This window comes from Martes martes, assembly GCF_963455335.1.
Source record: "Martes martes genome assembly, chromosome: 8".
Classification (NCBI taxonomy): Eukaryota; Metazoa; Chordata; class Mammalia; order Carnivora; family Mustelidae; genus Martes; species Martes martes.
The window spans coordinates 30130106-30147998 of record NC_137895.1 but is presented as its reverse complement, the minus strand read 5'-3'; the positions used below and the strand labels follow the sequence as shown (position 1 = coordinate 30147998).

Genomic DNA, 17893 nt, shown 5'->3' with positions numbered 1-17893 from the left:
GATAAAATGGAAAACATCTCTCATGTCATATATGTGGTACTTACATAGACTTCATAATTTACTAATAATTTTTTCTAAGTGGAAAAATATGGTATTCATAATCATTTAAATTCAGTCAGTATTTCAACAAAGTTGCTAATTTATGTTAATAATTTATTATAAAAACCAACTAAGGGTAATTTGATTAATTTTGTTACCGCAGAGTTCAGATAATTGCTATTGACAGGTCTGGATCATTTAATGAAGAAAAAAAAAAAAGAAGCTCTAACAGTTATCGTGAAAAACGAATCTTTTCTAAGACCAAGACATTACATGCTCTTAAGACTGTAGAAATGATCTAGGGTTGCTGTACAGATCAAAGACTATGGGTAAGAAAGTGAGGACAATATATCCACTTTCGGTCTAGGGGCAAGATCATGCATATTAGGACACCGATCCACTATAATACAGCCGTAACATTTCAAGTACATTATAGAATTGTCGTCCACCTGATTTTTAAAATTTCAAGTAGAAAAAAGTAATTCCAAAATATGATGTTCTGATCAATTTCAATATTCAAAAAGTTCAGTCCCCATTCAGAAACAGATAAACAGTATATTTATTAAATGAGTTAAGACAAATAAACTTTACAAATAGACAAATAATAAAAGGCTCAGTGGCTAAAATAGATGGTAAGCATCATCGAAAGAAATCAACACCATCACGGTATCTCAGTTGGCTTACACGTGTAAAAAGAAATTTTCAAAGAGCAATTTCACAGAAATGAAGCCAGTTTTTTTTTCTTATAAACAAATCACCATTTCTTGGTTCAAAACTGACATCTGTTATGAAAATTACCGTATCACATATTTGTAAGATGACAAGGAGTAACTCATCTTCAAAGTGCAAGTAAGTCTATTTACAACCACAAAAAAGGCAATGATGAGGAGAAAAGGATTTTTAAAAAATATACAAAGATTAAAAACATTTGGGATGCAAAATTAAACAATTTTTTGGTTAGAGGATAAAAGAGAAAAAGTGATTGAATTACAGATGCTGATTTCAGCTATACATACTATATAATGGGATCCAAGATCTTTAACAGCTTGCTTGCATTTTTTTCTACTTACATAATGCTCTGGAAATTTCTGGTAGAAATTACAGTGTCTCAAAGGGAGAAATACACACTAAGCATGTCTTGCTACTACTTCATGGATGTCGTCAGACCCGTTTATGGATTAGAGTTGGTGTAAAAAGCCATTGCCTTGAGTTGAAAAATGAATACTGTAAAAGCTCAATACAAATCCTCCAAAGCACATGCACATCTAAATCTTTTGGAAATTACATTCATATTTAAGCATCACCAAAATAAAAAAGAAAACTGAAAACATTTCCCTTTTCTCTATTCCCTATGCCTTGTAGGCTTCTCCAGTTGCTAGGGTCAATTTCTAGAGTTGAAAGGGTTCTTCAAGATAGTCTAGTCCACCACCCTCGTTTTGGGTAAATGATTTTCCCAAGGTCATGCAGCACGTTAATGGCAAAACCGAGACCAGAAGCCAGGTCATGACTCCCAGTCCCGTATGCGTTCCAGCATATCATGCTACCTCTTTTTACAGTATGGTTTGCTATAGATACCTGATGAATAAATGTACAATTACAAACTGCTGGCAGAGCCAATGTGTTTCTAAGACTTGCAGAGGATTACTGCAAAGGACTGATGGAGAGAAACAGATTTTCCCCCGCCCACCAAAAATATCAAGCACCATCAACTAAACATTTCTTTGCTCAGTCAGCATGCTCAGATGTCGTAGTCCTCGTATACTTTATGTCGGCCTGAGGACCGTATTCCTGGTGAAATCTGGGCCCTAACACAATGCTAGTTCCTAAAAGGTAAAGACAGAGGCAAAAAAGGGGAGAAGTTCGACGAAAGAAAGAAACAAAGAGTTAAATAACCCAACTGGCTTAGAGATGGGCATTCCGAAAGCACATGGTGAATTATTATATCTAAATATACATATTTTAGGACCGTTTCCACCTTTCCACATAATCTCATTTTACCTAATTTGTTATTTGGCCACTTACAAATTAAAATAGATGTATCAAAGATGATGGTGGTGATCATCATTATTATTATTTTTAGACCATGAGACTATTTTAGATAAACCAAATTCTATGAAGAGTAGGTCAAACAATGAAATTGCAATGATTTTCTTAATGTGATTCTATTAGATTTACCACCAGGGGAATTAAAGTGGTATTTCATGGGGCTGTTACCATCTTGAAATTTATTCCAATTGTGGTTAAAGAGAACAGACTGATGCACCATATATGCAGAATTAAGTAAAGAAGCTGAAATTTCTTTTTTCTTTTTTAAAAATTGCCGTGTATTTATTTAATAAAAGGGCATATTTATGTTTACAAACAAGTTTCAGAAACAAAAGGAAAACATGTATGCGTCTACCTGTTAACCTTTTTCAAAATGCCAACAGCCCTCATGCTGTATGAAGGTTTCTAAGGATTTATTAGAAAAATCAATACAGTTCACTCACAGTTCACCAAGACATCACTGAGCTAACATGTTTAGACAAAAACAAAAAGGACTAAGGTTCTCTTGTAGTTTGATAGTTTGATTTAATTTGATTTGCCTGAAATAACAAAAGCATTTCAAGCATCTTTCATTATGTAGTTGATGTCCCACATTAAACAGTCTACTAAATTCTGAACAAAGGTTATTAGCAAGTTTTCAAAAATTTTAAAAATTAAACAGTTGTTTCAAAACCATTAAGTAGTAAATGTATTTAAGAAACTAATTAGGACAGATGCCATAACTTCATTAAACACCACTGCTCATGTTTTTTTTGTTTTGTTTTGTTTTTTTTTTTTTTTGGTTTTTTTTTAAACAAAGCATTAGTGTTATCTATTTGGCTATGAGTCTTAGCAATTTATCTACAATATTTAACAAGGTAAATTGTAGGCAAAAATTTAGTACAGTTTCAATAGAAACACCCCTTTTTTTGTTTTCCTGAAAATACAGCAGTATTTGAAGGACTAATTTTTCTCTGCATCAGTTATAAGGAAGCTTCCCATCTATGAACAGGAACAAAAAAAGTATCTACAAACCTTGTAAACAGATCTGTATCATTTATAAACATAAATAATCCAAATTATTAACAGCCAACAGCAGAAATTAAAGTATCAATTCAATGATCCAGGGCTCTTTGCTTGCTTGCCCAGCTGTGCTCCTCCCCCTCTCCCATCAAGGACTGAGATAAACTAAAGGTCTGCTAATACACTGGTCAGGACCATTCTTGGGTACTACTGATGATCCACAGGTCAGCAGCATACGCTGAGTTACTGTTTATCTGTCAGTTCGTTTCTCCCACCCCCAAAAAAGCACCCTCAGTCTGGCAGAAAGCTTTGCTTTTTTTTTTTTAAAAAAATAAATCTACATTCGTACAAGTGTGTCTTCTGTTGAAGTCCAAAGACAAGAATACGATCTTGTCCATCACAATATGTGAAAAGACCCAGTTTCAATTTGTTTCTTTACAATGCAGCTAGTGTGTTAACATTCGGCTTACAATCAGAGCGATGTTTCCAAACTATGTAGTGGGCTTCCTGGGGATGAAGAGGTAGCAGACTTGTTCATTTCTATTGTAAGGTGAATCCCGCTGTCAACAGCATTGTTATTTTTGTTGGGAGAGGGTGGAGGACTGGAGTTACGTTTTGTAGGAGCATCATCTTCGGCATCAGTGTCATCAATAAGGGGAATATGAGGCTCTGAATCTTCTATCCTAAACTCAGGATGTGTCATAAAGTTGTGAATCGAACTTCTTGATTCCGGTTTTTCTAACCCTTCATATAAAGAACTACGAAATGCATTCACCACTCGAATCTGTAAACATCAGAAAACACAGAAAGATGTCAGTATACTATTCGCTTAATTTAAAAGTGGTTCATTTATGAGTCTGAATCCACAAACAGCTAGGTATGAGTGAATCATATTTGCATGTAATGCAGTGGAACTTGCAATACACTGTAAAAAAAATGAATATTTTAGTAGGACACTACAGAACAACAAAACCACATACTCTAAGAATTAAGAGTTATAGAATTCAAAGTAATACTGAGAAAATCTCATTGTCACTGGCTAAAAATTTAATAGCCATTTTATAGGACTTTTTTCCCTACGAAAACAAAACAAACAAACACAACAGAAACTTCATCATACACAAGCTTTAGCTGATTTTTAAAATAAAAAAAAACGTAAGTCTTGAAAACAATTCAAATAAGTTAAACAAAGTCAAGCACAGAGGGTTACTATTCATCATGCTAGGAATTAGGGTGTCACCAACTATGAAAAAGCCAAGCAAATATAAGCTGAATGCCACAATGAACTCACATCTACCCTGCTAGTCCCTTAATTACAAAATAAAAAAAGACAAAACCCAAATAAGTATCTAAAAAATGCCATTAAACAGCTATAAATATTTGAGTATATGCCATTTGTCTATAAAGCATTAGTGTTTTTCTCTATAACACATTAAAACTTAAATCACTTTATATACTAGAGTTCACTGAGAAGAACAGATTTAAAACAAAAAACCCAAACCCCCTGCTGTTGTTCTGTCAACAATCTCGCAAAAACACAAGGTTTTTTGGTATTTTTGCCCTTAAATATACAGCCCAACAACTCACCCCCCCATACAAAAGTTTGCTGTACAGAGGAAGAGAGGTTAATGGGTAATTAACACAAAAACAGGCTGTACACACTGACATTAGGTCTTACTAACCTAGTGTCATACAGACTTTCAAAACAAAAAAAGGGACAAAATCCAAAGAATTGAGCATCTACTCAGTATCAATTCAAACACAGTGTCTGCTTTTGCATTGATTCTAATGAATCCTGTTTAGTAATGAAGACATCATTTATCATAAAGACATCATTTATCATATGAGAAATCATGAATACTGGTATTCCAGAAAAAAAGACCATCACATCGGAATCATCTCTAAGACAATGGTGATGAAAAAATTAATAAATTTCTTCAAATGATATTTGAATGTATTTTTTTAAAAAGGGTAACATTTATTTAGGCCCACTTCTTTTCTTTAATTGTATATATCTAAGATGTACAAGTTGATGATTTGATATACATATACACACTGAAATTATCATGACAGTCAAGCTAATTAACATAATCCATCACCACACATTGTCACCATTTGTGTGCATGTGGTAAGAATAATTAGGATTCTGCCCTCTTAGCAAATTTCAGGTATGTAAGTACAGTATTGTTACCTAGAGTCACCATGAGATACATTACATCTCTAGAACTTACGGGTCTTTGCATGAACTGAAACTCTGTACCCCTTCATAAACATTTTCACATTTCTCTCTACCCTTAACCACCATTCTACTCTCCATTTCTAGGAGTTTCACTATTTTAGATTCCCACTTTTGGGAATGTATCCACAGGAATAAAATCGGATCTTGAAGAGATACGTGCACTCCTTTATTCCCTGTAGCATTATATATAGCCAAGATATGGAAATGTTAAGTGTAAACTGACAGATGAACAGGTAAGGAAAATGTGGCTTATATACATACAAGGAATTTTTTAAAAAATTTTTATTTATTTATTAGAGAGTGAGCGAGCAAGTGCACAAGCAGGGGTTACAGCACAGAGGGAGAAGCAGATTCCCCGCTGAGCATGGAGCCTGATGTGGGACTCGATCTCAGGACCCTGGGGATCACAACCTGAGCTGAAGGCAGATGCTTAACCGACTGAGCCACACCCAGGTGTCCCTACGTACAAGGAAATATTGTTCAGCCTTAAGAAGAAGGGAATTCTACCATTTGCAACACAACATATGCTCAGTTCTGATTAAAACTGATTGAAATATCTCACCTCAAAGCTATCTTCCTGCATTTACCAAGCCCTGCCTGCTGGAGGCTGCTTTACTTCTTGCTCACTTAGCTCTATGAAGAGTGTAGCATGGTGAAGCGAGGAAGACAGAGGTTAAAGGTCTGGGTGTGAATTCCAGCTCTGCTACCTGCTAGCTGAGGCACCCTGGACAAACCGATTTCCTCAACTATAAAATGGGAAGTAACAGTGGTACCTACCTTACAGGGTTGTTACGGGAGAGTCATTAGTGAGTTAATACATGTACAAACTTAAAACCGTGTTAGCGCACAAGTATCAATGTCATGCCAGGGCTTGTCACACTTTAATGTGCATGCGAAGCACCTGGGGGATCTTGTTAAACTGCAGATTCTGAGTCAGGAGGGGCCTTCGGTGGATCTGACAGTTAATGTAAAGTCTGGAACACAATTATACAGAAATACAGTAAAGAGAGCATACCTAAGGTCATGTGACAACCTCCAAATGAAGAGTCAATTATCCAAGATGTTGCTGAAATAAAAATGAATACACAGCACCCACAAGATACATCTGTCTAGGACGTCTAAGACGAAGCTAATCATGAGGAAACAATTAGGTCCATAATGCAGGATGAGACAACTGGCCTGGTTTCTTCAAAAAAAGTCAATGTCAAAACATACACACATACATACAGAGAAAAAGGATCAAAATCGCTCTAATAGAGGACATTTTGGGGGCAACTGGAGAAATCCAAACAGGGACTGCATATAACAGAATGATACCAATGTTAAACTTCTTGGATGTGATAATACAGTATGATTATATAGGAGATTTATTTTTAGGAGGTACATGAAGGATTAAGAGACGGAAACGTCAGGATATTTGTCACTTACTTTCAAGGTACAGAAAAAATGTATACACTAATATAAATATAAATATATAGAGACAGATAAAGCAGACATCATAAATGATTAAGTGGTAAATCCAGGTGAAGGGTATTCAGTTACTCATCTTTCTACTTGTCTGTCACTTAGAAACTTTTCTAAAAAAATAAAATTCTGAAGGGGTCTTTTAGGACAAAGTCTCACTTTGCATCCTTCTTATAGGATACACAGAGAAGCCCTATAACTGCCTTCCACGCCAGTCTCGCCAACACCTGACATTTTATTACTTTTAGTACCTGTCACTGAGGCCTGCTGGTAAACTTCTATCGAAGGTCAGCTTGGGTTACTTCCTTTTTCCTGACTTCCCAAAGTGGGTTAAGGACTCTATTGTAATATTCCATGTTTCATTACCATGTAGAAATCCTCAACTACTTGCTTGTTTCCTATACGATACTGTGAAGTCTGGGGCTTCTAGCGCAGCTCTGGCATACCGTAGGCCTTCTGTACGTGTTTACACATCACAACTACAGAAACATTAATTAACAGTAGATGAAAGGATGAATGGTAATAAGCCCTCAAGAGCCAGGAATGATGTGAAATCCACAGATACAGGGAGGGAGGGATATAACTGACATCAGCTGTCCTAGGCATAATGCCAGGCAATTTACATACACCATTTCATTTAGGTCAGGTGCAGAAGCAGGGTAATTTTCAAAAGAAAGATTCCTATCTGTTCACGTATGTAAACGGAACATCCTGCCCAGGTGAACAGAGTCGTTTTGTCCTTAGGAGTACTTGATTATTCTTTGCTCTACATCATGCTGCCTCTGCTTATTAGCCATGGACCAGTCATTTAAACTTCCAGGTCAGTTTTCACACCTGCAAAATGGGACAGTTCCTGTTCTGCCTGTTTTACAACACTGTCAGAAATGACAAATGAAAATTACTTATGCAAACAGTGAACAAACAGGCACCGAGTAAACTGTCCTCCTTAGAACAGCATTGTTTTCTTCTTCAGTTTATTGTCTCTCCAGCTTTCTCATGTTTCCTAGTCCTTAGCTGGCAGAGGACCAGATGGAAAAGATGAGGCTCTGCCCAAATACAAGATTAAGCACAAGTATTCCAGCGGATTTCGGGGATGGGCTGAATGACGGGGTGGGCTTTGTATCGTTAGTGCCTCCAATATTCTGAGAATCTACCATGAACAGTAAGGATGACAAGAGGTTAGAAGGCTTTTGGGGAATTTGCCATTTACTGAAAACCTGAAAGAAAATGTATTATTCTAGTCAATTAACAGAAATTATGACATGTAATGGGATTTAAGAATCAATAAATGGTATACTTTCTCTACTTCGTTGGAAAACTTAATAGAACACTTCTTATCTAAGATGCAATTTTAAATTAAACTGATAATATACATGAAAAAAAAAACCATTAAAAACCACAGAATTTTGAAGCTCACACAGGGACCCCGTCTCAAAAACAAATAAGTAAGTAAATAAATAAATTCAAAGCATGGCCACAAAATGTAGGCTAAGGAGGCAAACAACTGGCCATATACTGAGATCATTTCTTCACGGTACTGACTTAACTTTGCCAACTAAACAAAGATGAAAAGTCAAAAATGTTAGATTCATTTTTAGCTTTAAAAATATAATTTCTTGGTTCTGACAGATCAGTTTCAAATCACATGCTTTTGGAAACCATGCAGTACAAACATGTTTAAAGGCATATACTCAAAAATTTATAGTAGTTTCACAAATTCTAAGCTACAGTTTTATTCCCCGTATTAACTATCAGAGTTAGCAGAGAGACAAGCTCACGGGTTTCCTATCTAATCTTTGGTTGGATCTGTTCCACCTCCTATCTAACCCTCTAAGAAATAAAACAACAACAACGACAACACTTTGAGGTCTCAATCCACTTTACGAAAAGAAAGCTTTATGAAAAGCCTGAACAATGAATTCAAACATTAAGGAGAAAATGAGAAACGTTAGGTGTGTGAAGTAGGAAATGTTAATTTCATGCACTTAGGAACACACACTCACACCCCACAGTAGTAGAAGCAGTAGAAGAGGAAAACACTACATGTGTAGGGGTAGAAATATTTGTTACATCATGATGCTGGCTGGCGATGGAGGGTTGCCGCCTTAGAGCTCCCTGAATGGAACTTCCACTCTGGAAAGCATTCACTACATCCATCTGCAAGGAATCAGAGATTGTGACAGCTTGCTCAGCAAGAGAGAGAGAGAACAAGAGAAAGGACCATTCCATCTATCAACATATAAAAAGTAAAGAAAAAGGCACTTTTTACAGAGCAGATAAATACGCAAGAGTAGCATTTTGAGATGGAGTGGGGGGAAAAAGCTAGGAAAAAAGGAGCTGAGGGGGCATATAGACACATTCCTTCACCATCAGTTAAAATTTTCACTCATTCCAGGCACCAGTATTATTTTTTTCAAAAGAATATGTTTTGTGGGTTGGGAAGGCTAGAAAGGAAGTTAAGGAGCGCATTCAAACCTCCTCCCCAGGTCCCAGAGCCCTCGGCCCCCAGCTCCCGTCACCGCTCCTACCTCTCTACCAGGCCCATACCTGCGTTTGGATTCTGTTCAGACCTCTGAACCACAAGATCTGCCCGCGCCGCAGCTCCCTTTCAGCGTGGTCAATCTCTTCCACATCCTCTGCGAGCTCCTCCTCTGGGATTTCTTCCTTTTGTGTGCCATGACCAGCTTCTTTTAGGAATTTTAAACGGCTAGTTGGAATTGTTGAAATTAGCTACAACACAGGGGAAAGAACTTAGAAATAAATCAAAACCAAATGAAATTAAACCAACCAACCGCAATACAAAAGGCGTAAGAAGTCGCAAGTGTGGCCCACTACTGTCACCACGAAGCAGTGAGATCCTGTCCATTAGGCTTTCTTTCACAGAACAACAACAACAAAATATGTTCTCTTCTTAACTACAGAAAAGATTGAAGTTGGAATGGTAAGAAGTTTTCCTGAGTGGAAATAACCTGATTACAGCTTTCATATTTTAAGAAAGACATTCAAGACAGTCAAGTGCACAAACATGCTCTGAAATACATATTCAGTTTTAAACTCACATTAATTATATTTACTTAAAATAAAACCAAAATGGCAGGTGGTCTTAACCGGATGCAAAACAAGTTTATTTTTCATTAGTGCTGAAAGAGTTCAATGAGAAAAAACATACCAAAATCCCCCCCAAAATCTTCAAGATTAAACTGAACATAGTTTTTCTGTTTATTAAATGCACTTATTTCTTTTTTTTACAAAATGAAACTCTTTAAAACTGGATTAATACTGATTGATCATGACACCAAACAGGAACAGATGCCCCAGGAAACACGAAGAGGACAAAAAATAGTAATAAATATGTACTAAATTGTGAGTGTTAATAGCCATTCCTTTAGGAAGTCAGGCTTATCAGGAGGTAACAAACAATCTGGTCCGGATCAGAAGTGCTAAAGACCTTCTAGTCCAACCAGCTCATTTCACAGAGGTGGAACAGGTCTCCTGACAACCAAGATCAGTGCTCCTTCTACCAGGACACACGTAAAATCAATAGACAATGTCAACCAAAGCCAGGAGCTGATCCCGTTGGGTATGTTGGTTGTACCGAATTTCCTCTTCCTGCAATTAGCCAGATGGTCTGGGAGGCTGTGGGGTTCTGTTTTGCCTATGAGGGAACATTATGAAATAACTAGAATGGCAATCAATAAAGAAAGGTGGCCCGAGTATGGATCCCAATACTTAAAAGAAGATCTCTATTAATGAGTCATGCAATAGAAGTAAGAAGAGAAACCTCAGAACCTAGAAACTTAATTAAGAAAAAGGTAAGGCACATAAAGATTGAGTTAAGTTTCAGTAAAACCTGGACATTTGCTTAGACTGACTTGCAGAATGACAGTGCATGAGCTCACACCAGGTACACATCATAACGTATGTTAACTTTTGTTTATGAAAATGTTAGTAGACGATCAGTTACTTTTATAGTAATGGCAACGGACTTAAAATGAACACTGCACACATCAACACCACTTATCTTTTTAAACTAATGACATGCCTTCGTGTCAGCTACCTATACCAAACATGAACTATATCTTATTTTTCATGCATTGTATTTTATACATATACTGTTACAGCCAATCAATCCAAAGAGCTGAAAATGTCATTTTGTGGCCTATTTATCCAGACACCACTATTTTTTCATGGAAACATTCTCTAAGTGAACTGAAGCTCGAGCTTTTTTTTTTTCTTAGCTATATTTTGGATTAAATTACATAATAAAACAATGAAACGTCTCAGGTGTAACATCGTAATATTTTTGTAAAAATATTTTCTCTGAAAATGCAAAAATAGGTCATAGAGCAAAAGACAGAGAAACCAGCATCTTAAGCAGTTAAAAAATGCATCCTCTTAATAACTGTTGTAAAACTTGTTCTAAAAAATAAATCAAAAAACTATGTAAGAAATTTGAAGTGTTTTATTACACTTTTATAGGCATAACATATTATATTACACTATTATAGGCATAACCATAACAATAATAACATGAGAACAGATACTACATTTAAAAAAAAAAAAAAACAGCAACAAAAAAACCCATATCCCTGAATGCCCTTACTTGACCCAGAATGGCAACTACTTAGAATTAAGTAACAGAATTGATTAAAGAAAATACACACTGGAAATTTAAAAGAAAAAAAAATCACTTTATAGGTTTGAACAAAAAATGATGAGCTTTTTACCTGGCCCCAGAGTAACGTTCCCATTCCTAGGAATATTGACCATAGCCACTGTTCTATTGAAAGTTCTGAACAACTGAAAGGTTTTCCACCAAACTGCACAATTATTATCTGGAGGAATAATCAAGAGTAAATTTATTTAAATCTTTTAAACTTGACATTTCATACACTTCAAAAATTACCCAAATCTGTATCCTTTAACACTCAAGCTGAAAAATGATTATCCTGATGGTGATGTGTATTGTCATATTCACAGCTGAAAATAAGACAAATGAAAATAAATTGAAATCTCTGCTCAAAATTTAAAATGCATGTATATTTCATGATTATGTTCAGTTAAAAAAAAAAATTCTCCTGATCAGGAAAATAACTTTACATTGTTTCCAATATGATCCAAGTAACTATATTCCCTTGTATTGTGTAATTCTTTGAATAATTTATGCTTTTCCATAAAAGACAGTGTGCTTTTGTAGAAAAGACCATATATTATGAAAAGTGAACATGACAGTCAATCTTTCTTGTTTCCCTCCTACACAGCTGTTCATTCTCAGTTCACATTTAGATGTCCGGACAAATAGGAATGGTAGAAGAAGACAAGTGATTTGCGAAATTCTATGAGATACGGTGTGCTTAGGTGGTACACTCTCAGAAATTTGCTCTCCCTTATAAATAAGAGAGAAGTCCAATGACTGGCATAGATTAAAATCCTTAATACAGTGCTTATGCTTCTCTCCTTACTTTCAAAGACCTAAGACCATACATAGGAATATTAAGAATTAAGTACCAATATTCACCCTCTTGTGAGTCTGACAAGCTTCTCTTTGACATGGCAGTGAATAGCTGCCTAATACTGAAGTAAAAGAGAATCAATTTGGTATTAACATTTTAAAACTTTTTAAGGTATGAACTCCGATCTTTGTAGCTATACTAGACTTCAAATTCAAGTGATATGTGTTTGTCAGTTTCACTGTTCTTCTAAGTCAGGAATATTTCCACACTTGTACCAATGGATTCCCAGTTAATCATAACTAATTTGGCAGTCTTCCTTGGATTTTAATAGAGATATCAAACTAAAATAATTTTCCCTGGTAAACCAAGAAAACAAGCACAAAAGCTCAACATTTATTTGAGTGTTTTCCATTTCTTCTTCTTTTTTTTTAATTTAAACTTTATCTTTTGGATATTATTAATAAGGACATGAAAGGTATATTGAGATGCTGGGCAAATGATCAATGATTGATATGACTGTATTGATTCAGTTTTGTAAGAAATAATAATCTTTTATTTTAGAGTTGTCAGGAATAAAACTGCCTAATTACTTGGGGCATTTACTTCTAAGAACAAGAGACTAAATTTCCTCATACTCTTTAATATATCCCCCAGATCAACAGGATACTACAGAATTGTGGAACTGTGCACAGATCCATTTTCCAAAATGTGTGCTGAGGGAGCCTTCAATCAGGTGCTACCTTCTAAAATTTGGAAGTAGTGGCATTAAACAGAGTTCAACAAGTTTCTTAACTGTAGGATTTCCGAAAGCCTTCGAGTTGTTAATTTAAAAAAGAGAAAAGAGAAAAAAGAAAAAAGAAAAAAAAAAAAAAAGCAGCCAGCATTTGCATATCTCCCCCCCAGGGACTAAGCTCAGAGCTTCCCGTGTGCATGGTCTCCCTTAATGCTTCAGTAATTCTGTGATGCGGCCTCATATATATATTATCCCCATTTCACAGATAAAGAAGCTGCAGCTTGTCAGAGAGTCACACGGTTACTAAGAGGCAACGATCTGACCCCATGACTGACTCTTAAGTTTGTACTTGTAACTATAATGTTATATTGCTTTAATAAACTCCAACAGGTAGTAACATAGGCAATATTTCCTATACTTATCTGAGGATGTTAAGAGCAACTGAAGGAATCAATGTTTCATGAAACGTTATTTTGAAAACACTGTGTTAATCGCTAGAAAGTAGAAGATTAAATATTTACAAAGAATTCAGGATTATTATGTACTTTATGATCTGTCAAAAAAAAAAAGGCAAGAAGAAAAGTCAGCTAGTAAGTGAAAGAGACAGAAATTAAACTGAATACAATTTATAATAGGAAGCCCTTCAGGGACCTCTGCTCTATAATCAAGACTCTGGCTAGACTGTTTCAGAAGTAAATAGAACGAGATATGTGGAAATCAAGGGCCATGTTTTCCTACCCAGCTAAAACTGGCTACAAAAGTGCTATTCACAGCGCCACTCCATGATAAGAAGATAAGGAACAGGAACTAGAGTACAAATCGATGCATGTTTACATAGCAGAATCACCGCTGCTATTACTTACAAACACACACCTCCAGCAACGAAACAAAAACCCTCCCTTGAAACACAGGGTGATTAATGAAGCTGCTGATTTATAGTCTGACACATGCTCCTTACCTCACTGTGGACTTGTAATAAACGGACCAGGAACTGGTCTACAGACCATACTTTTGAGTAGTACTGGCTTATTTATAAGGCACTGGTGAATGATGCCCTCCCATTAAACTGTTTTGGGTATATCAATCTTTGCTGGGAACCAAGTTACCAGATTTGCTTGGTAGAGAGGCAGTTAAATTCTCTGCAGTCCTCATATATTAGGAAGATAAAATAAATCCAGTTTTATAGCAACTAAAAGCTAAAATTTTAACATGTCATGAATGATACTTTTTTACAAACCTGAATAAAATACTTCCAGAAAATACTTGTTGCAAGTAAGCAACATTTTCCCTAAAGTTTATGGAAATAGAAAGCTAAAACAGAAACAATTATTACAGAAACAATTAAGTCTAGGGTTTTGGTACCTAGAGTACATGAGCCATGGCTGAATAAACTTTACAATTCTTCAGTCTTCATTTCAAAACAAGCTCCATCACTGTCTGATTCCTTCAAGCTCACTGTTTAATTTTAAATCTTGTTTTGGTGGTATAGGTAACTCTTGAACAACACTATTTAAATTGCCCAAGTTCATTTATACATAAAATTTTTTCAGTAAACACAGTACAGTACTTTAAATGTATTTTCTCCTTATGATTTCTTGGTAACATTTTTTTCTCTAGCTTACATTATTATAAGAATATATATATATATATATATGACATGTAAAATACGTGTTGACTATTTTATGTTATTTGTAAGGCTTCTGGTCTAGAGTAGGCTATTAAGAGTTTTGGGGGAGTTCAAAAGTTATACTCAGATTTTCAACTGTGCAGGGGTGGGCTGGGGCAGGGAGGGGGTGGGAGTTGGTCCCCCATCCTGTGTTGTTCAAGAGTCAGCTGTATTACAAAATCAAAAACTAGCATGTACCAACGCAGCATTCAGAATCACGTGAATCTTAGAATATTCATTTCAAGTACTATTATTTAATAAACATAACCATAGATACAATTACTATCAATTGCTTGAAGCCATTAAGTGATCACTCTAGCTAGGCTAGAAACTGGTACACAGTAAGATTTGCCTTAAATAACATTAAGATTATAAGAGTTTTGATAATGATATAAACAATCAGTATCAGCTTATGTGTAAAGTATCACAACCACGGAATCAGTAGTGCCATTAAAATAGTATTAGCTTTATATACTCTGCTCAACGTGGGGATTTCATGATACAGCATATTTTCACTTGACGTCTGATATTTAAAACCTTTTAAGGTGTCATTAAGGCAATATATAGAAGCCCCACACATGCAGTGAACAATTTCTGGGAACAAGCTGTTTATCTAATATCTCCTACATGATCACCAAATTTGAAACTATCTTTTCCAATTACCCACCTGTACCACAAAAGTGCCTAAAACAATTGTGCAGAAGATGGCATTATTAAAGATTCCTTCGAATACATTTCTTTCACCGTGAATTTTCCGGGCATTTATTTCGTTGAAAAGTTGCATCAGCACAAAGGTATTAAAAACAATAGTATAATGTTCCGAAGGAGGAGCATGCAAAGGAGCATTTCTTCCACTATCAATATCAAAAAACTTTTCTCCTGAAAGAATGAAAAATTACTACTTTGTAATTATCATACAAAACAATTTAACATTTCAAGTAAAGTATGCAATAATACAACCTAGCCAGAGCTTTATTTGATCTCGAATAACAGCACAGGTAAAGTTGGAAGAAACCTGGGGTTATCTAGTACAACTCCATTGTTTTATAGATGTGGACGCCGAAACCCCAAAACTATGATATTTAAGTTAGTGGCAGAGCCAGGACAAAAAAAAAAATCAGGACTCTTTTTACTTCCTCCCACTGTCTATCATAGTGCTTTCCTAAGCAACATCCACTGACAAAGAGGAGAAAGGAAAGATACATGGGCAGTCAGAAACAGAACTTATGTTCTTGAAGAATCTGCAACATTCAAACATCTGGGACGGTATTAGCTTGGAACAAAAACAACCGAAGCTTTATCAGGCATTGAATTCTTACCAGCGAATAAGAGTGTAAAGACTACTACAAGTTGATAGAATGCATGACCCAAAATATTCTTCATCATGGTGCGTGAGATGAGAGGCTTATTTCTACCATAAGGCTTCCGAAGCAAGAGAGATTCAGTGGGGGGTTCAGTTGCCAGAGCCAGGGAAGCGAGCGTATCCATTATGAGGTTTACCCACAGCATCTGCACAGCCTTAAGCGGTGAATCCTAGAAAAGATAGGTTTCCTAATAGAAATTCACAACTATTCAGGGACTCAGCAATTCTCAGGAAGCCTTTTGTAGTTAAAAACTCAAAGAACAGAACAGGATTACATTTTCATATTAATTAACCTACATTGTTAAGCTTCAGGTTATTCAAATGTTTAAGTACTTTAAAAAACGGTAGCTTATACACACATTTTTGCTTTAAAACAAACATGTTTTAATGAAAAACAACAACAATAACAACAACAACAACAACCACCGTGAACCTACTTGAGTAATACAGGCGCCCGTGAAAGCAACTATCACTGCGACCACGTTAACAGTGAGCTGGAACTGAAGAAACTTGGAGATGCTGTCATAGACATTTCGTCCCCACATAACCGCTTTAACAATGCTTGTGAAGTTGTCATCCGTGAGAATGATGTCAGAAGCTTCTTTAGCTACGTCTGTTCCAGCGATACCCTAGTAAGAAAAATACTGTGAATTAGACTAAATGTTTGAAATATAACGTCTAAGTATCCAAAAGGGCAGTAGTATACGATAAACCAAAATTTGCCATTATACTGAAAGACTAATGACTTACATTTACTGTAAAAGAAGGTAATTTAGTTATTCTACAATATCTCTCAGAAAGCTATTCTACCTAAACAAAAATCAAACAAAGAATAAGGTATTGAAAATAAAGTTCAAGTTGGGTTTAAAAAAAAGAATGCATATAGGCATCACCCAAGTGCCTCCCTAAAAGTCACACAAAAAGGTATATTAAAATAAAGACTTACAAAATCCAAGTTAGTGGGAAAGGACATACTGCAAGGAAGTCTTAAGAGGCCGGAGAGGAGATAACCAAATAGTAAGGAGGCTGGCAGACCCCAGAGAGCTGAATCCTAAGCCAAGAGTAGGGAAAGCAGAGGATTAACTTTCTTTGCACAACAGACTTTCCTACATAAGGCTCAGTATTGGCAGCACCAGGCAGCACTGGAAGGAGGGGTAAAGGTGTGAATGAAAACTGAAGGTCTTCTTGAAAATCTACCAAAGACACTGAAGAAGGACCCAGAAGGTCCAAACTAAGAACTCTGTCCATCAAGCGCAGAACGGGCTGGATCTGTAAGTCGTAGATTAATAACCATGAGTGAACTACAGTGATACCCAACACAGATGAATTTCATAAGCATAATGACGCATAAAGGATGCTGGACTCAAAATACATGTAAGATTCTTAGGTTCAGTTTGGAAACAGACAAAAGTAATCTTCAGAATACTAGTTATCTTTGCAGAGAGACAGGGCAATGTTTAGAAGACAGTGTGATTGAAGCTTCAGGTAATAATCTATTTCTCGCCTCGCACAGAACAGGTTTGCTCACTTGTGATAATCCGTTCAGTTGTACATTTATGACTTAGGCACTCTTCTGTATGTGTGTTTTATGTTAACAACAAAGTTAGAAGAAAAGGCAGCAAAGTCCTCAAGGCCTGTTCCCAGGTCCATGCAAGCAAGTGGCAATTTGCCATGCCCTCTGACCTGGCAGAAGACTGCCTGATAATTTATCAGAGAGGGCATGACAAAGAGAGTACAAACCAAGCACCACTGAGTATAGAGGTGCGTTACTGAAAATAAGGAGTTAAGGCTAACTCTGCTTAATGAGTGTTGAGACCACCACCCCCTTTTCTCTACTTGTTTTCTAGAACACCAGTATTCAGGAGTGCCCCCAGGTAACAGATTTGAA

The 17893-nt window shown here is 36.1% G+C and overlaps 1 protein-coding gene across 1 annotated transcript in view; it reads right to left on the bottom strand.

Annotated features, from left to right (window-relative positions):
* Window positions 1–587: 587 nt before the first annotated feature.
* Window positions 588–17893, bottom strand: part of ATP2B1 (ATPase plasma membrane Ca2+ transporting 1) — a 125428-nt gene continuing 108122 nt past the window's right edge. The window contains exons 16-22 of the mRNA XM_080811182.1: window positions 16443–16634; window positions 15962–16175; window positions 15310–15521; window positions 11518–11625; window positions 9338–9520; window positions 8861–8947; window positions 588–3871 (exon numbers count right to left, since the gene is read on the bottom strand). Coding sequence (XP_080667308.1) covers window positions 3560–3871; window positions 8861–8947; window positions 9338–9520; window positions 11518–11625; window positions 15310–15521; window positions 15962–16175; window positions 16443–16634 — 1308 coding nt within the window. The 3' untranslated portion in view covers window positions 588–3559. The remainder of the gene's footprint in view (window positions 3872–8860; window positions 8948–9337; window positions 9521–11517; window positions 11626–15309; window positions 15522–15961; window positions 16176–16442; window positions 16635–17893) is intronic.